The sequence below is a fragment of the Vipera berus genome, assembly GCF_964194415.1.
Source record: "Vipera berus genome assembly, chromosome: 2".
Lineage (NCBI taxonomy): Eukaryota > Metazoa > Chordata > Lepidosauria > Squamata > Viperidae > Vipera > Vipera berus.
The window spans coordinates 13,205,463-13,227,118 of record NC_138203.1 but is presented as its reverse complement, the minus strand read 5'-3'; the positions used below and the strand labels follow the sequence as shown (position 1 = coordinate 13,227,118).

The following is a 21,656-nucleotide window of genomic DNA, read 5'->3' as shown; positions in this document are numbered from 1 at the left end:
AAGTAATGGCACAATTGCATTTGATTTTTGTGACACCCATTTTATCATTATCAGAATTAGACTTGGATGCCTGTGCTGTAGCCCCAATGAGTTCTAGTGGACAACCACTTAAGTATGAGCCAGCAGTTTGCTGCAGCTGCCAAAAAAGGCAATGCAGTCCTAGCCTGCATCAATAAAGGAATAGTATCAAGCTCAGTATTAGTACCACTATATACTGCTTTGAATGAGATCACACTTGAAATATTGCATTCAGTTCTGGTCACCATATATAAAAAAGATATTAAGATTCTAGAAAGAGTGCAGGAAAGAGTAACAAAGATGATTAGGGTCTGGAGGTTGAAAGATATGATTAATGGTTGCAAGAACTGGGAAGGTCTAGTTTAACAAAGAGAAGGACTAAGGGTGACATGATATTAGTCTTCCAGTATTTGAGAGGCGCCTTTGGCGTCTAGTCATGCTGGCCACATGACCACAGAGATGTCCTCGGACAAGCGCTGGCTCTTCGGCTTTGAAACGGAGATGAGCACCGGCCCCTAGAGTCGAAAACGACTAGCACACATGTGCAGGGGAACCTTTACCTTTACCTTTACCTAATAAAGAATAGGAGGACAACTTACTCTCCAAAGCACCTGAGGGCCAGACTAGTAGTAAAGGATGTAAAATTACCAAGAAGAGATCAAATCTAGAGGTTTAGAGAAATTTCCTGACAGTGAGAACAATTAATCAGTGGAATGGCTTGCCTTCAGAAGTTGTAAATACTCCAACACTGGAGGTTTTTTAAGAAGAGATTGGACGGTCATTTGCCTGGAATGGTATAGGGCAGGCATGTCAAACTCATGATGTCATGTGATGTCACACGACGTATCGCGACTTTTTCCCCATTGCCGGCAATGGGGTGGGCACGGTTTTAGTATGATGCATCCGGGCCACTGGCCGGCAGTTTGACATGCCTGATATAGGGTCTCCTTGGGAAGGGTTGGGCTAGAAGACCTTCAAGCTCCCTTCCACCTCTGTTATTCTGTATTCTGTGTTCAGCAATTTGATCCTATAATTCTAAATGCCGAAGCTTTTAATGGCTATTTGTGGGGGCTTTGGTGAAAGGGGTATGCTTAATGTTATTCCAATATGAGGACCTATTAATCTCCATTAATGTTTTGCTTTCATCCATCCCTTTGAAGATGGGAGAAAATAAATCATAAACTAGATGGACAAAGAAGAAGAACCAAAGAAGTCACATCTTAATGTTCAACTATTAATTTCAAAGACCCATTTCATGTATAGCAAATTAGCCATTATTCAGCTTTTAAATGCAGAAATAGAAATTCAGAAATAGAAATTCAGTTCAGCTTTTAAATGCAGAAATAGAAATTAATAGGAAGCTGACATCATGTGTCAGTTTTTAAAAAAACCAAACTAAATAAATGGAGTTTAAAAAGTGCTTCATATTAATATTTTTTTCCTGTTTCAGCTTGGTATTTACATTTTTTTCCTGTGTGGAAACATTTTCAATAAGCTCATGTCTTCCTTCCTTAATGTCCCATTAATGTTACTGAATGTTAATGCCTAAGGCTATTTTATTTTTCTCTTTTCATTTCCCTTAAGTTCTCTTCAATTACTGAAAAATAAAACAGACATAAGACTGCTATTACCAGCAAAGCAGTTGTCTTCTACATATAGTAGCTGGATTATTATTTCATTTAGTGTCCTATTTCTATAATCCCATTACTCTCCTAGAAAATATATTTATTGTCTTTCTAGTGCTGTGCAAAGATTTTTTTCTTTTATTTCTCTCAAACCTTTTAGTATATTAACATATTAATGTACTAAATTGCGTTGCATGAAATCATCTTAACTAGTTGGGCTGCTGTTTCGTATTTACTGATTTCTGCAGTTTTACAATATCATTTTACAGTATCACCAGCTGTCTTGGAATTATTCAGTTCTGAAGGATGGACTTTATTTATTCCAAAAAGGAAAATAAATAAAGGGACATACAGCATATGTAATGACAGCCAGTTTGTACAATTTGAATTTTTATTACAAGTAAACTGCACAATAGTTGCATGTCAGGTTCTCATTGACAGATATATTTTATTTTATTTATTTATTTTATTAGAGTTATGTACCGCCCTTTCCCGAAGGACTCAGGGCGGTTTACAGGGTATTTTAAAATCAAACCAATACAAAATACAAAAGTTAAAAAAACAATTAAAAAAGATTAAATTATCCCTAAAAATAAAAACCCCAGTTAAAAATTCTCAGCCTGGGCCGGAGAGCTCAAAGAGCCAGGTCTTCAGGTCCCGGCGGAATGAACGGAGGTCGGGGGCAGTCCTAAGCTCCACGGGCAGCTGGTTCCAGAGGGCAGGCGCACCCACAGAGAAGGCCCTCTCCCTGGGTGTTATCCGCCGGCAATCTTTTACCGGCGGCACCCTGAGAAGACCCTCCCTGTGTGAGCGCATCGGACGAAGGGAGCTTGATGCTGGCAGCAGGTATTCCCTTAAATAACCCGGACCCAAGCCATTCAGGGCTTTATAGGTCATCACCAGCACCTTGAATCTCACCCGGAGGGCAACCGGAAGCCAATACAACTCGTGGAGTAGAGGTGTTACATGGGAGTATCGGGAAACCCCCATCACAACTCGCGCAGCTGCGTTCTGCACCAGTTGAAGCCTCCGAGTGGTCCTCAAGGGCAGCCCCATGTAGAGAGCATTGTAGTAGTCTAAACGGGAGGTCACGAGCGCATGAGTGACTGTGCATAGGGCATCTCGGTCCAGGTAGGGTCGCAACTGGCGCACCAGGCGAACCTGGGCAAAAGCCCCCCTGGTCACGGTTCCTATGTGGTCTTCAAAATTGAGCCGTGAATCCAGGAGGACACCCAAGTTGCGAGCCCTATCAACGGGGGGTAACACCTCACCCCCCCATCATTAAAGGTTGAATGGTCTGGTTGACTCGAGATGCCAGTATGCACAGCCACTCAGTCTTGGCAGGATTGAGATGAAGCCTGTTTCTCCCCATCCAGACCTGGACCGCCTCCAGGCAATGGGATATATAGACTATTAAATCCTATATAAATTAGTGACTTGTCCCAAAGAGGTAAGTCAAGTATATGTTCAAATATACATATGCAAGGATGGTATGATATGGCAGTTTATATTGTAAAACAACTTTAAATAAATGCTTGATAGACAGCACTAAATTTCTAATCAAAGGCACCAATGAACCAATGAGTGCCATCTTAAATTTATTTTAGCTGTGTTTACATTAGTTTGGGGTGGTTTTTTTTTTTAAGTCTGCACAGACATTTTATGCATTTTCTGTACATTTCTCTTATTCTAGAAACCATATAAATTTGCATATTTCTGCAAGAAATCTCCCTAAAACAATGCATTTTTGTGCAAGTGTCATTACTTTCCAGTTTGTTATGAAATTTCTGATGCAGGAACATGGTTTCTCTTTACAAGCAGGATATAAGCATGTGTACCAGACAGCCATTATGCTGCTGACTGCAAACATTTTCCCACATGTGCTCCATCATCTGTATTCCCAGGATTTACTATTTGGATCTATAGAGAGAAATGGGAAAATTGGGGGGGGGGGAGAGAGGAGAGCAGGGGATGAAAATCATTTCTACTGCAGGATATTCCTGAATGGGACATCCATGTGAGGTACAAAGAATCAAAGCCACAAACAGAATCCCAGTTAAGTTTATTTATTGCTGTTGCCTATACACAAGAATCTGTACAAATAACAATCAGCACTAGAAAAGAGTCAACGGAATTCAAGAGGGATTGGACTTAGACTGTGGGAACATAAAGACTCTAGGCCAGGGGTCTTCAAACTCGGCCCTTTTATGACTCATGGACTTCAACTCCCAGAATTCCTCAGCCAGCATGCCTGGCTGAGAAATTCTGGGAGTTGAAGTCCATGAGTCATAAAAGGGCCGAGTTTGAAAACCTCTGCTCTAGGCTGATGACTTGCTTGACTCCCCCCCTAGGTTCTGCCTGCTTTTTTCCTATATCCATTCTCCTTAAATGTATCACCAAGTTTCAAGATGGCCCTACAAGGAAAATGATGGGGCACATCAACATTGTACTGTATCTGAAGGGTTTCTTTAAGATGTGAGGCAAGTTAAAGGTAAAGGTAAAGGTTCCCCTGCACATGCATGCTAGTCATTTCCAACTCTAGGGGCCGGTGCTCATCTCCGTTTCAAAGTCAAAGAGCCAGCGCTTGTCTGAGGATGTCTCCGTGGTCATGTGGCCGGCATGACTAGACGCCAAAGGCGCACGGAATGCTGTTACCTTCCCACCGTAGTGGTCCCTATTTTTCTACTTGCATTTTTATGTGCTTTCGAACTGCTAGGTTGGCAGAAGCTGGGACAAGTAACAGGCGCTCACTCTGTTACGCAACACTCGGTATTTGACCCAACAGACTGCCGACCTTCAGATTGACAAGCTCAGCGTCCTAACCCACTGAGCCACCGCGTCCCTTCATGAGGCAAGTTATTCTCCAAGAATTCCTCTTTTCTGTTTTGTAGACTGATGAAGTCTTAGAAGTCATTCCTCTTTATGTTACCTACTTATGTGGCCCCGATAATGAGAAACAGCAGACTTTTCATTTACAGCCTGAAGAATACAGTTCACTTTACGCCTCTTAATTTTCTGCAGAAAAAAAAAAAATCCAGTGCAAGCTGCTTGTGGAGCCCTTTGCCTATCAACAAACAGGAGCGTGATTTGATTGTCTGTTATTTTTCTTCTTCGTCTTTTCTTGTCTTACCGCAGTTAACAGCTTTAATTACATTTCTAGAAAATTTGCTTCTGGGCTCTATGGGGTGATGCAGCTTCAAAAAGCTTGGAAGCAATGTAATTATTAGCATAATGAAATCCCTGCTACCCTGCTCTGAACAATTTTGGAAGATATGACAGCTATTTGACATATATATATATATATATATATATATATATATATATATATATATATATATATATATATATATATATATATATATATATATATATATATATATATATATATTTCACACACACACACACACACACACACACACATATATATATATATGTGTGTGTGTGTGTGTGTGTGTGTATTTGTGTGTGTGTGTGTGTGTGTGTGTATCTTTGGTTATTCGGGTTTTCCCCCGCGTAGAACTAAAGGTGTAGGAGCAACGTTTTGACGGAATCCCATCCGTCATCATCAGGCTGGTGGCTTCTGCTTCCTTCTTCTGGGAGAAGCATGTGGCTGTTTGTTCCTCTTTTTTAAACTGCCAGAGGGGGTGTGTTCTGTGGGTGGAGGTGTGCTCTGATTGGGTGGGGGATTAAGTGTGTTCTGATTGGGTGGGAGTGTGTTTTGAATGGTGGGTGCGTTCTGATTGGGTGGGGGTGTGTTTTGAGTGGATGGGCTGGTCTCAGCTGCCAGCCTTAGACCTGAGCTGGTTAGTTGTGCTGCTTTTGTTCGGCTTCGTGTTTGTGGTGGTGCCATGTTTTTATAGTGGGTGTCAGTTTGCTTATTGTGTGGTTTGGAGGGGTTTAAAGTGGCTGATGTTGCAGCTGTAGTTAGGTTTCTGTTTTGTGGTTGTACCTCGTTATCATTGTGGGTTCGGATTTGCTTTTTGAATGGTTGTGTGGTGGTGATGTCATGTGGTGTTATCATGAGTTTGGGTCTGGTATTATTCTTGGTGGTTGGGACTCGTCTGTCAATCAAGGCGGGTTTCCAAATGGTTGGTAGGCGAGAGGTATCATCTCGTTTGTTCATGCTGTGGGGGCGTTTTTCTATTTCAATGGCTTCTCTGATTATTCTGTTGTTAAAATGTTCAATTTTGGCGATAGTTTTGGTTTTTTTAAAATCAATTTCATGTCCCGTGGCATATGTGTGTATATATGTATATGTATATGTATATATGTCAGCACATATACACTTTTACCGCTGTTGATCCATAAAGGTTGAAATCTGCATCTCACTAAGAAGTGATTCTATGTTTCGTTTAGCCTTAAAATGTTCATCAGTAATTCCTACAGGGTGGACTAGATTGATGGATTTTACTGACTTAGATTTGGTGGAAACCAACAATCAACCCATAAGGATAGACCCATTGTGACAGTGGACCCCAACTTTTTTGGGGCACCAGGGACTGGTTCTGTAGAAAACAATTTTTCCACAGACTCGTGGGGGGTGGTGGAATGGTTTCACACACTATCTAAATCTTGTGTATGTGCACATGAAGCTTTGCACACTTGTGTGGTCCAGTTCCTAATGGGCCATGGACCAGTACTGGTTTGTGGCCTAGGGATTGGGGACCCCTGTGTTATAAAAGTTCCTCCAAAGAGAAAGGGAAAAAATGAGTGGGGTTGTGATGAATGTTGGTGGAAGAAAGATGGATGTTGATAAGTTTTGGGGACAGGTGAAAAAATGTGCACACATCACTCTTATTGGGCTGAAATAGTAGAATCTCATTAAGTTTTCCAAGCCCTGAAGTTGTGGACTGAAAGATGATTATAAGCTTCTCCCAAATGGTAATTTATGATAATCCAACAGTATGTACTATATGATTGCAATTAGTTTGAGAGGTATTACAAATCCTCTTAAGAGATTGGTAGTTTTTTCTTCTTTTTCTCCCCCTTTTTTGTAGTCGTGTATTGTATGCTGAAAAGAACACCTTCTAACACATTTCCACATGAATTCACAGAAATACAAATGAAATTCTATCCTTCTCACAAATATGACCCAATTATTATGGTATCTATAAAGAAATCAGCCTAAAGCAAAAGTAAATGTTAATGTGGGAAGTGACCATTGTTCAAAAAAACAGGATCTGAATATTTAAATGTGTGTGCACACACACACACACACTTAATATGAAATATTTTAAGCAAATGGAATACATTTAAGCTACACCTCATTTTTCCTAAGTAGATACCTAAAATGAATTTGAATGAAACGAAATTGAAAGCTGCCCTCAATCAAAAACATCTGAAAAGGTCTGTGAGAATCAGGGGGGAAAAAACCTGAAATGAGGGAATTTATCAGGGCAGTTTTACACATGCTTTCCTAAAATGACTTTTCTTGATAGCTGTTTCTGATGGAGAAGATGTGATGAAAGATCACACCCTTAAATGCTTTGAATTCATTCCTATCCATACAAAGCCGATCAATAATGTCATTATTATAACAAAAAAAGTGGTGCCATCGTATCTTTCTCAAACATCAGAAACATTTAGTTACTAACTGAAGCTCAGCAGTGATTATGCCAATTTCAGTCCTGGAATTCAATAGATAAAATGTTCATTACTTCCCTGGCAGATTTAGGCTGGTATAGAGAAAGCTGGAAGAAGACAAATAGCTTTTTGTAGTAGATTTCAGACAGCAGTTTCCAAAATAATCTCAAATGCATCTAAAATGATTTGTGTTCTCTCACAAAGAGAAAGATTAGATCAGTTTTACTTCGTAATAATTGTCAAATCCTTTCAGATTATATCAGACCCAAAAGTGAACAAAATATACTATTGGGCTATTCAAAGAACCATTTAATCACAATTTCCCTCAGTGTAGCTAAAGATGAAGAAGGCAAATTGGTCACAGCCTTTTAGCTATTCTGAAGAGTGAAATATTTCATACTGAGAAGAAGATTTGCACCTTGGTCTTTTTTTCCTGAGGGAAAAAAAGTGAAAATCTAGAAGACAAATCCCTGCATGAAATAATATAGCACTGTGTTTTCCATCTACAGAGGTGCCTTTGTAAATCAAAGTTAACTGCTTTAGAAGAAGTCCAAGTGTCAGACCTATCCTTTGGTATCAAGGGAATCTTTCAAGTCCTCATAATATATACAGGTAGTCCTCGACTTACGACCCCAACTAACATTTCCTTTGCTAAGCAAGACAATTGTTAAGTGAGTTTGCCTCATTTTATGACATCTTTTGCCACATTGGAAAAGACTCTGATGTTGGGACAGATTGAATGCAAAAGGGGAAGGGGATGGCAGAGGATGAGATGGTTAGATAGTGTCATCAACACAATGAACATAGATTTGGGCAGATTCCAGGAGACAGTGCACGACAGGGAGGCCTGGTGGGCTGTGGTCCATGGAATCACAAAGAGTTGAACACAACTTAGAAACTAAACAACAGCAATAAAAATTACTAAATATGGAAGCAAATACAAAATCCCTACACTATATGTAGGAAATTTTGTCAGGCCTCCACCTATGTGGAGCTGCCTTGCATAATGAACTACTGGACTGAAGCTGGTAGACATTTCAATGAAGAAGGCTCTGCTTTAGTCTTTTTAGTCACACATAATGAACCTCAGATTCTTCTTGGAAGAAAGCCAATAGAAAAACTTGCAGTTGGAGAGGACACTTGCCCGAGCATCAAGTTCTGCCTGAATTCTGACTTGCTCCTTTAGCTTTTGTACTTTGGTTCTCTCTTGATTTGTCCTGTGCTCCACAGTTGCTCTTCAGACTTCTGGTTTATCTGTAGTTCCTGCTTTGCAGAATGCCCATCAATTCTGGCTTGTTCTTGACACTGACTACTCTCTTGTTCCATTGCTTCTGGCTTTATCTTTGGATGCAATAAATGGACAACCATGTGCTCTTTATGGAAGGAGAGATTATTCCCTAGGGTCTGTGTTTGTACTCTTTGACTCCTAAATACCCAATGCACATGGACATTGAAGTATCTGAAGTCAAAGAATTTCTCATGATAGCATAGAACAGGTGAACCTGATCTACCAAGATTCCCAAAATAGAACATTTTTTTTAACTTGATGTCCTCCATTTAAACTTAAGTATGGCTCCCATGATTCTTTGCAGGGCACCCAATAAAGAATAGAATAGAATAGAATAGAATAGAATAGAATAGAATAGAATAGAATAGAATAGAATAGAATAGAATAGAATAGAATAGAATAGAATAGAATAGAATAGAATAGAATAGAATAGAATGCAATGCAATGCAATGCAATGCAATGCAATGCAATGCAATGCAATGCAATGCAATGCAATGCAATGCAATGCAATGCAATGCAATGCAATAGAAAGGGACCTTGGAAGTCTTCTAATCCAGCCTCTGCTCAAGCAGGAAAACCTATACCATTTCAGACAAGCGACTGTCCACTCTCTTCCTAAAAACTTCCAGTGATGAAGCGCCCACGATTTCTGAAGGAAAGCTGTTCCACTAGCTAATTGTCCTCACTGTTAGGAAGTTTCTCCTTAATTCCAGGTTGCTTCTCTCTTTGGTCAGTTTCCAACCGTTGTTTCTTGTCCTGCCCTCTGGTGCTTTGGAGAATAGTTTGACTCCCTCTTCTTTCAGGTAGCCCCTCAAATACTGGAATACAGCTATCATATCACCCCTGTTTCTTCTTTTCTTTAGACTAGCCAAACCCAACTCCTGCAGCTGTTCTTCATATGTTTTAGTCTCCAGGCCTTTGATCATTTTAATTGCTCTTCTCTGAACTTTCCCCAAAGTCTCAGCATCTTTTTTCTAGTATGGTGACCAAAATTTCTTGCAGTATTCCAGGTGTGGTCTTATTAGGGTTTTATAAAGTGGTACTAATACTTTGTGTGATCTTGATTCTATGTCCCTGTTTATGCAAACCAGGTATTAGGTTTTTTGGCTGCTGCTGTGCACTGCTGGCTCATAGTCAAGTGACCATCCACTAGGACTCCAAGGTCCCTCTCGCAGTTACTCTTTTTGAGCCAGGTCTTGTATAATCTGTACTTGTACCTTTGATTTTTCCTGCCTAAATATAAAACTTTGCTTTTCTCCACATTAAAATTCATTTTGTTGGACAGGGCCCATTGTTCAAGTTTCTCAAGATCTTTTTGGATCCTGAGCTTGTCTTCTGGGGTGTTGGCTATTCCTGCCAGTTTAATATCATCTGCAAATTGGATGAGTTCCCCTTCTATTCCCTCATCTAAGTCATTTATAAATATATTAAAGAGTACTGGGCCTAAGACGGAGCCTTGTGGTACCCCACTGCTTACTTCTCTCCATGTGGATGTAGTACCATTGAGGACTACTCACTGAGTACAGTTTGTCAGCCAGCTACAGATCCATCTGGTAGTGATGTTGCCTATCCCATCTTTTTCTAGCTTACTAAGCAGCAGATTGTAGTCTACTTTGTCAAATAACTTACTGAAATCTAAGTATACTATGTCCACAGCATTTTGCTGGTCTACTAATTTAGTCATGAGTTATTGACCTGTATTAATAGGAGTTGTCATCCAACATATTTGTAAGGCTTCAAGTTGGAGAGAGTTAAAACAAAATGAGATGGTTCACATAGAGTTTCTTGCACAATATATTACAGGAGTTTTTAATGCTGTATGCTACTCCACACAAAGACACTTTAATTTAAACACTGGAAACACACTGCTCTTCAGAAGTGTCTTTCTAGTATTCACTGCAGCACTTTCCCATACATAATTTCTTTGAGATAAATCAGGAATGAAATATTGATTTTAAAACTTGACTCAAATGACCAGTACCTCAGCTTTGTATTAAAAGTTATGTTCATTTCCTTGTCTTACATATTGAAGTTCAAAGCTAAAAGCAAGTTGATGGTATTGATCTAATACAGTTATTCAGGATGCAGGATTTTGTCCTCATTTAAAGCTGCTCTCACAAAATAGTATAGGTATGATTAACTGCAGAATTTAATCCCAGCTGACTGGCAAAGTACATTCTGACACTGTGCAGGTGACAGAGTTATCTCATTGGCATTTGTCTATCACAGGATGATGGGTTTATTTACTTTAGTCATGCACAGTGCACAGATAAATCTAACAAAAAACTGCAAATTCAAAGAGTGAATTAAAAGACTGTCAGCTTTACTTCACCATTTTATTTATTTATTTATTTAATCCCCTAAAATGAAGGCCTCTATTCTGTTACAATCTGTGTGATGGAATTGCACCATGGGCTGAATTCCTTCCAAGGGAAAGATAAGTCTTTTTCCATGCCCATCTTTTTATTCCCAAAATCCTGGCTACATGCTCCATTCCAAAAAAAATGAAGAATTTGCCAAAATTGTCCCAGAAACAAAGAAAAAGGGAGAATATTATATATATATATATATATATATATATATATATATATATATATATATATATATATATATAGGGACGCGGTGGCTCAGTGAGTTAGGACGCTGAGCTTGTCGATCGGAAGGTCGGCAGTTTGGCGGGTCGAATCCCGAGTGCCGCGTAACAGAGTGAGCGCCTGTTACTCGTCCCAGCTTCTGCCCACCTAGCAGTTCGAAAGCATGTAAAAATGCAAGTAGAAAAATAGGGACCACTACGGTGGGAAGGTAACAGCGTTCCGTGCGCCTTTGGCATCTAGTCATGCCGGCCACATGACCACGGAGACGTCCTCGGACAAGCGCTGGCTCTTCGGCTTTGAAACGGAGATGAGCACCGGCCCCTAGAGTCGGAAAAGACTAGCACGCATGTGCGGGGGAACCTTTACCTTTACCTTTATATATATATATATATATATATATATATATATATATATATATATATATATATATATATATATATATATATACCTTCCATTTACTATCTATGGCTTGTCTGTGGTTATCTAAGCCTCTTGAACAATTCACTTCTCACCTCTCCAAAAAGAGGATGCTTGGTATACAGATAGTCCTCAATTTACAACCATTTGTTTAATGATTGTTAGAAGTTATCACAGCACCAAAAACAATGACTTATGATCATTTTTCACACTTCTGAACATTGCAGCATCCCCATGGTCATGTAAACAAAATTCACATGTTTGGTAGCCAGGTTTTATGATGATTGCAATGTTCCAGGGTTATGTGATCACCTTTTGCAGCCTTCTGACAAGCAAAGTCCATGGGGAAGCCAGATTTACCTAACAAACATGCTATTAACTTAACAACTGCTGTGATTCACTTAACAATTGCGTCAAGAAAGGTCGTAAAGTGTGACAAAATTCACTTAGCAACTGTTTCACCTAGCAACAGCCCAATTGTGGACTACCTATATACTTTCACTGCAGATCTCTCTTTTTTTTTCTGTCACAAGACCTAAGGAAAAACTGAGGTAAACGATGCTTCTTTTACTACTGGAGGCAGAGAGAATGAGTCATGTTATGCACATAATTTTTGCCAGGATGTTCCATTCAGTTCGCAGCAAAAAAGAAAAAATGCTGTACTTCTATTGAAACACCTTCTTTTTTCTATGTCTTTTAGGTCCTTAAGTAATGAGCAGTGGTGAGCATGTATTGGGTACCGAGTCCAGATGAGAAACAAGTCACATCTCAGTCTTCCTTCTAAAAATTGAACAAAGGTTCTTGTTATAAACTGAACTATGGCTCCCATGATTCTTTGCCGGGCACCCAATATAGAATAGAATAGAATAGAATAGAATAGAATAGAATAGAATAGAATAGAATAGAATAGAATAGAATAGAATAGAATAGAATAGAATAGAATAGAATAGAATAGAGTAGAGTAGAGTAGAGTAGAGTAGAGTAGAGTAGAGTAGAGTAGAATAGAATAGAATAGAATAGAATAGAATAGAATAGAATAGAATAGAATAGAATAGAATAGAATGCATTATTGTTATTAGGCCCACCCATATTTGAATGTCTATGTCTCTAATGACACCACTGGTTCCTATGGTTTCTTTCCATAAAGGTAAAGGTAAAGGTTCCCCTGCACATGCATGCTAGTCGTTTCCGACTCTAGGGGCCGGTGCTCATCTCCGTTTCAAAGCTGAAGAGCCAGCGCTTGTCCAAGGACGTCTCTGTGGTCATGTGGCCGGCATGAGTGGATGCCAAAGGCACACGGAGCGCTGTTACCTTCCCACCGTAGTGGTTTCTATTTTTCTACTCGCATTTTTACGTGCTTTCGAACTGCTAGGTTGGCAGAAGCTGGGACGAGTAACAGGCGCTCACTCTGCTACGCACTTTCCATAGGATGCGTTTGATAGGGGATTGGACTATAAATTGCCTCATCCAACAGGGTTCCACTTTGTCTTTTTCCCACAGCAGCCAAAAAAGCTAATACCATCCTTGGTTGTATAAGCAGAGGCATAGAATCAAAATCACTTGAAGCATTAGTACCGCTTTATAAATCTTTAGTAAGACCACACCTGGAATACTGCATGCAGTTTTGATCACCACATTACAAAAAAAGATGTTGAGACTTTTGAAAAGTGCAGAGAAGAGCAACAAAGATGATTAAAGGCCTGGAGACTAAAACATACAAAGAATGGTTGCAGGAACTGGGTATGGCTAGTCTAGAGAAAAGGAGGACTAGGGGTGATGGTAATATTTCAATATTTGAGGGACTGCCACAAAGAAGAGGAAGTCAACTTATTTTCCAAAGCACCAGAGGGCAGGACAAGAAACAATGCATGGAATCTAATCAAGGAGAGAAGCAACCTGGAATTAAGGAGAAAATGGTATAGGGTCTCCTACTAATTAGGAGGTTGAACTAGAAGACCTCCAAGGTCCCTTCTAGCTCTATTCTATCACTTCTCTGCAAATCTTTTACTTGCTAAAGAATCTGGAATTATTCTTGGCATCTCATCAGTCTCATCATCTATGGAAGACTTTTTGCAATATTGTTTTAATGTTTTAATTATTTTATAATTTTAGAAATGTAAGCCACCCAGAGTCACTTGGTTGAGTAGCACAGCTATAGAAAATGAATGAATGAATGAATGAATAACAGTCTAGTGCAATATTCCCTTATTCCAAAAGATTTGGACTAGAGAAGAGAAGAGCAGTCCCTTTGGAATAACCACTAAGGTGATAAAACTAGCCTTAAGGTGAGGTACAACGATGGTCTTTTTCCTTGCATGTATCAAAAGGAATGTAATGTTAATTTGTTTGCATGGGTCCGGAGTACCTTAGGGAGCACCTGCTGCCGGCATCAACTTCCCTCCGCCCTGTGCGTTCCCACAGAGAGGGCCTCCTCAGGGTGCCACCGATCAGAGAATGTTGGTTGGTGGCCCCCAGGGGGAGGTCCTTCTCTGTGGGCGCCCCGGAGCTATGGAATCGGTTGCCGGTTGAGCTCCGGATAGTGCCCGACCTTCGCTCCTTCCGTCGCGATCTGAAGACACATTTATTTGAACAAGCCGGCTTGGCCTGATGGGGGATGGGTTGGGTTTTTTATTGTCATTTTTAATATATGTATTTACTGTTTTTAGCTTGGGCATATGTTTAATTCTTTTTAACTTTTGTATTTTTGTATTTTTTATATGTCTGCCCTGTTCACTGCCCTGAGTCCTTCGGGAGAAGGGCGGTATATAAATAAAATTATTATTATTATTATTATTATTATTATTATTATTATTATTATTATTATTATTATTATTATTATTATTATTATTATTATTATTATTTTAAATAAATCAAATTTGGATTCTCTTTGCAGAACAACTACCTTTAAAACAAAGTATATTTTGGGCAATGAAGTCATTGAGGTGTTGTGATGTGGTTCCTGACTCCAAATTGTATGCAAGCTGAGAATACGAAGAAATAATATAGTGAAGTGTGTCAAATAAAGGTCTTTTTCAAGGACCATACGCTGTCAACAGAGATTTACAAAACCAGTCGTTAAGCACTGAAGGCTATGAGCCAAGTCCCACATCATTGACTCCAAGCTCCAAGAGTTTGCTTCTCCATCAGGTGTTCAATTCAAATTGCTACCGTCGTCAATTTCTTAAATTATTGGTGTTTGAAGAAAGAAAAAAATAGAATAACAACATCTCCCAACCCACATTTGAGTTGAGTTGTAAAAGGGTGCCCTTTCTTACTTGCCAAATATTTTATCACACACAAGCTTTTATTTCCCCATCACATCCACTCCTGATGGCCTCATGCTCATCTCCAGCACTGTTAAAAATGAGATATGTCTCCCTTGTCCCAGGAATATTGCAATAAGTCTCAAGGTTGTAAAATATTGCTAACCTATGTTAATTTCTATACTGATATATACCTTCTACTTTTCTAGAGTTATTTTCATAATAACTCTACCCTGGGCACTCTGCAGATAGTCAAAACTTTACCCAAAAGAAACTTCGGCATATAGGACAGAAGCAGTGTTTGGAAATCTTCCAGTCTGAAAAATTAGCAGACTGGAGAAGACTGAGATATATGCTAGCAATAGCATTTAGACTTAGATAACATCCCATAGCACTTTACAGCACTCTTTGACGGTTTACAATCTAGAAGCATTATTTGCATATTACCCTCAACAATATGGGTCCCCATTTTACCAACCTTGGAAGTTTGGAAGGCTTGATCTCCATCAGGATCAAACTCCAGGTTGTGAGCAGAGTTTTACCTGTGATGCTGCACTTTAACCAGAGAGCTCCAATGAAGGATAGTGAGGTACACAGTAGGAAGTGTGAACCTTTGACTTGCTAAAGACATTGGAATTATTCTCTGGATCTCATCAATCTCATGAACCATGGAAACATTTTTTTGCAATAATGTGAGGGCCATTCTCCTCCAACCTTCTAAAAATGTGAGGATTCCCACTGGTCTTAACCAATAAGACATCTGTTCTTGCTTTCCTTTGCTCCTTGCATAAGCATTTAGGCAGGTCCAGATGGATATATAGAAATTATATATGGGTCTATATGGAGATAGTTCTTGACCTACAAACATTTGTTTAGCAGATGTTTTTTTTTTGGGGGGGGGGATGTCATTCACCTGTTCACAATTGTCACAGTATCTCCACGGTCATGCGATCAAAATTCAGCCACTTGACAACTGGCATGTATTCACAATGGGTGCAATATTACGTGATTGCCATTCGCAAGCTTCCCAGCTAGCTTTTGACAAGCAAAGTCAATGGGGGGGGGATCTGGATCCACTTAATGACCTCATGATTTACTTTACAACTGAGGTGATTCGCTTAGCAATCTTGGCAAAAAAAAAAAAGAATGTAAAATCAGGTGCCATTCACTTAACAGTGAGAATTCTCATCCTAATTATGTTCATAAGTCAAGGTCTATCTGAGCTTTCTTTTGGTACAATCAGTATGGCATAGTGGTTGAAGCATCAGGCAAGAAACCGGGAGACTGTGAATTCTAATCCTGCCCTAGGCAGAAAGCTGGCTGAGTGACCATGGGCCAGCTACTTTCTCTCAGCCCTAAAATGGAGACAAGGGCAAACCACTTTCAAAAAAAAGTTTGCCAAAACAGCTGCAAGGACTAGGCAGTCATCAGGCAGTCATCAGGCAGTCATCAGGGGTCAAAAATTGACTCAAAGGCATACATACGCACAGACATAAAAATGCTGGTAGTTCTTTTTCTTAACAGCATTTCAAGCAGCAAGGTATGTTTTGTCCTTTAAAAATTCTGTTTGGTGAGGAAAGGCTGTAACTGTGAGTGCCGTATCATTCGAATAGGATGTAGCAATGACAAACGTAGACATGTTTTACAGACTGTCAGCTGTACAATCTACTAAACTGCAACTTAGTTAAATTACTCTGAGGTATAATTGACAGTTCTTCGTATTAAGCTTACATTAACCAGTATTGATATGGGGTACAAAATCATGCACTGTTACCAAAAAGATTATCAGAGCGCCTGTCATTGTGGCATATGTGTAGAGGTATCTATCCCTAGGGACGCGGTGGCTCAGTGGGTTAGGATGCTGAGCTTGTCAATCAGAAGTTTGGCAGTTTGGCGGGTCGAATCCCGAGTGCCGCGTAGCAAAGTGAGCGCCTGTTACTCGTCCCAACTTCTGCCAACCTAGCAGTTCAAAAGCACGTAAAAATGCAAGTAGAAAAATAGGGAACACTATGGTGGGAAGGTAACAGCGTTCTGTGCGCCTTTGGCGTCTAGTCATGCTGGCCACATGACCATGGACATGTCCTCGGACAAGCGCTGGCTCTTCGGCTTTGAAATGGAGATGAGCACCGGCCCCTAGAGTTGGAAATGACTAGCATGCATGTGCGGGGGAACCTTTACTTTTACCTTTATCTATCCCTAGTCAAGTTCTCTGCCAGGAAGGGCCAGGTCATCTAGTACAGGTAGTCCTCGACTTATGACCACAATTGAGCCCAAAGGTTCTGTTGTTAAGTGAGACATCTGTTAAGTGAGTTTTGTCCCATTTCACGACCTTTCTTGCCACAGTTGTTAAGTGAATTGCTGCAGTTGATCAGTTAGTAACCTGGTTGTTAAGTGAATCTGGCTTCCCCAATGACTTTGCTGGTCAGAAAGTTGCAAAAGGTGATCACGTGACCCAGAGATACAGCAATGGTCATAAATAAGTACCAGTTGCCAAGCATCTGAATTTTGATTCCCATGATCATAGGGATGCTGCAGAGGTGGTAAATGGAAGGACCTGTCCCAGCTGGTCCCTCAGGAAAGTAAAACTCTTGGCCCTATTGAGGTCAATCAAAAGACCTTTTACTGAGAGACAGTGGTTGCAGAGAAGTCAGGCAGAATCTGAAGGTCCCACAAAAAGCACAAAGCAATTCTTTCCTTTTCCCCAAACCCAACCCTCCTAACCAGTCCACCGGCAGCCAATGGATGCTGTAGGGATGTTATGAGAATGCTGAGGTGCTGGGTAAATAACAAGTCACTCTCAGGGCACAATGGCCTTGGAACCAGGCCAGAACTGGCAGGGAAGGAGTCTGTTTCTTCTCCAAAGACAGCCCCCTCCCTCCCTAATTCCCAAGCAGTTACAGGAAAAGTGAAAGTATGCAAAGAATGCCAGAAATCTTCCTTCTCCCCCCTCCAACAGAATGGCAGGACACCAGCATGGTGGACTTGACAGTAAGTGTGAAAAACAGTCATAAGTTACTTTTTCCAGTGTTGTTGTAACTTTGAACAGTCCTTAAATGAACTGTTGTAAGTTGAAAACTATCTGTGCTAAGAATGGAAGAATGGATGCCTTCAAAATTATGACATCTTGAGGTAGAGGGAAGATTGTCCCCTGAGGATAAATAGCAATACCTTAGTAAGGCCACAGACACAGGGGACACGTGAATGTTCTAGCCTAGAAATAACCCCCATGTTGCTTCCTACTCCAATCTCCCTCCCTCCCTCCCTCCCTCTCTCTCTCTCTCTCTCTCTCTCTCTCTCTCTCTCTCTGTGTGTGTGTGTGTGTGTGTGTCCGCATGTGTGTGTATGTGTATGTGGTGTACCAAAGGTAAATTCCCCATAGAGGATTTGTCTACAACAAATTTTTGATAAAGAAGGAAAGTACAAGCTGTAATCTTTCAGGGGGAGTAGCAACAGTGTAAAAAATCAAAATGGACAACAGTACCAACCACAGATAAGAAGCAGGCAGGACTTCCATTGCACTGTTGTAGCTGCTGTCTTGACTTATTTTAACTATCCCTCTCTCCACTCCACAGAAACCCCTGAACCTCCCACTTTACCGATAGGATAGGATAGGATAGGATAGGATAGGATAGGATAGGATAGGATAGGATAGGATAGGATAGGATAGGATAGGATAGGACAGCACAGCACAGCACAGCATAGCACAGCACAACACAGCATGCCATACCATGTCATATCTATGGGACTACTCTTGAAATGCATTTGGAAACTTCAACTGATACAAAACAGCACAAGCAGTCTTTGGGGCCCATAAAATGACCCATATTATACCACCGCTTCATTAGCTTTGCTGGCTGCCGGTTTGCTTCTGGGTGCAGTTCAAGGAGTTTGTTAGGACCTTTAAAGCCCTCCATGTAGAGGTCCAGATTACTTGATGAACTGTCTTGTCCTGCTAACCTGTCCTACTCGTGCTGGCAGAGGAGGCTGTTGAAGATCCTGCCAGTCAAGGAACTCCGACTGACAGTATCCAGAAAAAAACCCCCACCCCTCTGGAACATCCTGCCCCCCGGGCTGAGGTTTGCTCCTATCCTTCCACAAGGGCCTAAAAACCTGACTCTGCCTGTTGGCCTGAGGATCCATTAGAAGAGTACATCACTGGAGGTGGCTGCTGGATTAATTAGCTGACCTCACCTGCCCACCTCTGCTTCCTGCTCCCCCCGCCCATCTTTTTGATTTCACATTATTGTACTTCCACTGTATATTTTTTATTGTTTTATTTCTTTATTTCTTGTTATGCTTACATATATTTTTTTAATCATTTTTTTATGTTTTACCACTGTAAGCCGCCCAGAGTAGCCCCACAGCAAGATGGGTGGCAAATAAATTTAATAAATAAATAAATACCATATCATAGTGTATCATAACATACCGAACAGTACTTTACCATAGAGTACCATACCGTAACTGCTCTTTAGAAGGCCAGATCCTGAAGTTGAAACTCAAATACTTTGGCCACCTAAAGAGAAGGAAGGACTCACTGGAGAATAGCCTAATGCTGGGAAAGATTGAGGGCAAGAGAAGAAGGGGACGACAGAGAATGAGGTGGCTGGACGGAGTCACTGAAGCAGTAGGCATGAGCTTAAATGGACTCCAGAAGATGGTAGAGGACAGGAAGGCCTGGAGGAACGTTGTCCATGGGGTCGTGATGAGTTGGACATGACTTCGCAGCTAACAACAACAACCATACCATACCATACCATACCATACCATACCATACCATACCATACCATACCATACCATACCATGCCACTTTACATACATAAGCACACTAAAAATGACTGCAGGAACATTAAAACCCAATTAGAACCCAATTAATGTACTTACACTCAGGTTGGGTTGCCACCTTGATGGGCTGTGAACTTTCTCCCGGTCCCCATTCATTGTATGCCACTACTCGGAAGGTATAGGTCTCTTCAGGTTTCAGATTCCCCACTGTAAGTTGCAACAACCCAGACTGGGAGGTATTCAATGCTCTCTCCCTAACAAAAAAAAAAAAGAGAAAAGCAAGAAACACAAATGTCAAGATGAAAAATTTCCAAACTAATGTTCTAGGAGGATTCATGTGATCATAAGAGAGAACAGATTGAGGAATGGCTGTGATGAACTGTCTAGACTAAACAATAGAAGGAGGACTTCCTATTTTTTTATGATCATTATCCTTTTATACACCTCTTTTTATTAGGTTCTCAATTACACTACCTACCAGCAAATCATCAATATCTTATCACATAACAGAAAAGCAAAATCTAAAGTGATAAAACAAAAATACTGACAAGCATAAACTTTAAAAAATGGATGTGAATAGGAGATTAAAGCACTAGCTAGTACTAAATTTTATTTTAGAACCACTGCAGTGGAAAATAAAACAAAACAATGAATAGTTACAGAAAGAAAAAATCCTCTCCCCTCCACTCCTACATGACATCTGTCCAAATTTACTACTTATGACATAGCAGTTATGGTATTCATTGTAACTGTTTGTCGCAGTTAATTGGTACAAATATTATGCATTATTCAGAAATATATTGTTAAAAATGTCAATCAGCCAACTTTATAATATGGTAACAATAAACAATTGTTTATCATAAACAATAAACATCTAACAAATTTTAACTTGGTGGAAATGTCTCCATGAAAGAAATTTTATGCCTTGAGCTGTGCTGAGCACTAACAAGGCAAGTCCATGCAGGAGGAGGCTAGAATACCACAGCCAGATTTGTATGGAAGGTTATATTACACCAGGGGTGTCAAACTGCCAGCCCGCAGGACGGATACATCACGCCAAAACCGTGCCCACCCCATTGCCAGCAATGGGAAAAAAAGTCACGATACATTGCAACACGTCATGTGATATTGCACGTTTGACACCTGTGTATTAGACTCTTGCTGGGAAGTCCATCCAAAGGGACTGGAGAAATAAGCAGGGGAAATAAAAAACGTGGATAGTAAAGTTGAAGCTTATTAGTAAAGAAAAAAAAATAAACACAACACTTAACAAACTGAAATTATTTCTCAAACCATATTCATTCATAAGCAGCTCTGGTTAGAACAAATGAATCATCTGTTTAGGAACTGCGTGAAGTTGCACCAAATTTGTGAAGCTGTAAGAGGTTCATCTATCCATCCTCAAACTTATCCCAGGTCGATGATTTAGAACAGTGATGGGCGAACCTTTTAGAGACCGAATGCCCAAGCTGCAACCCCAAACCCACTTATGTATCGTCAGGTGCCGGGTGGGCGTGGCCCACTGGGTGGGCGTGGCCCATTGGGTGGGCATGGGTGTGGTGGTAAAAGCATGGGAGTAAAAATTTCAATCAATTCCAACTTTGCAAGATCTTTTTTTCCCTGCGAGAAGTTGAAATTGATTGATCGATTGAACCCCCCCCCCTTTTTTGCACACAGCAGTGGAGGCCTAAAATGAAAAGGTTTTATAAAACCCAGCTGAAGACCTAGGACTGGGGCAATGGTGCGCATGCCCACAGAGAGGGTTCTGCGTGCCACCTCTGGCACGCGTGCCATAGATTCGCCACCACGGATTTAGAATTTAAGAGCAGGCTGGACAAACCATACAGATGATATCTATCAATCAGCAGAAGAGGAGGTAGAAAAGCAAAATGAGATCTAAGACTCTGAAGGATTAGGACCTAGCACCCAAGGTGAAGAACTATCATATCTCACTGCTTCTAGCTCTGCACTTGCTCCAGATCTGTCCTCAGTATAGGATCTCAGTGCAAAGTCAGGTCTTTGTGGAAGGATAGGAGCAAACCTCAGCCCGGGGGGCAGGATGTTCCAGAGGGGTGGGTTGTGT

The 21,656-nt window shown here is 40.5% G+C and overlaps 1 protein-coding gene across 1 annotated transcript in view; it reads right to left on the bottom strand.

The window, feature by feature from the left end:
- The window catches only part of DCC (DCC netrin 1 receptor), a gene marked incomplete at its 5' end in the record, with an annotated part of 1,185,616 nt that overhangs the window by 249,709 nt on the left and 914,251 nt on the right, over positions 1–21,656 (bottom strand). The window contains one exon of the mRNA XM_081315662.1: positions 19,673–19,827. Within this exon, the coding sequence (XP_081171788.1) occupies positions 19,673–19,827 (155 nt within the window). The remainder of the gene's footprint in view (positions 1–19,672; positions 19,828–21,656) is intronic.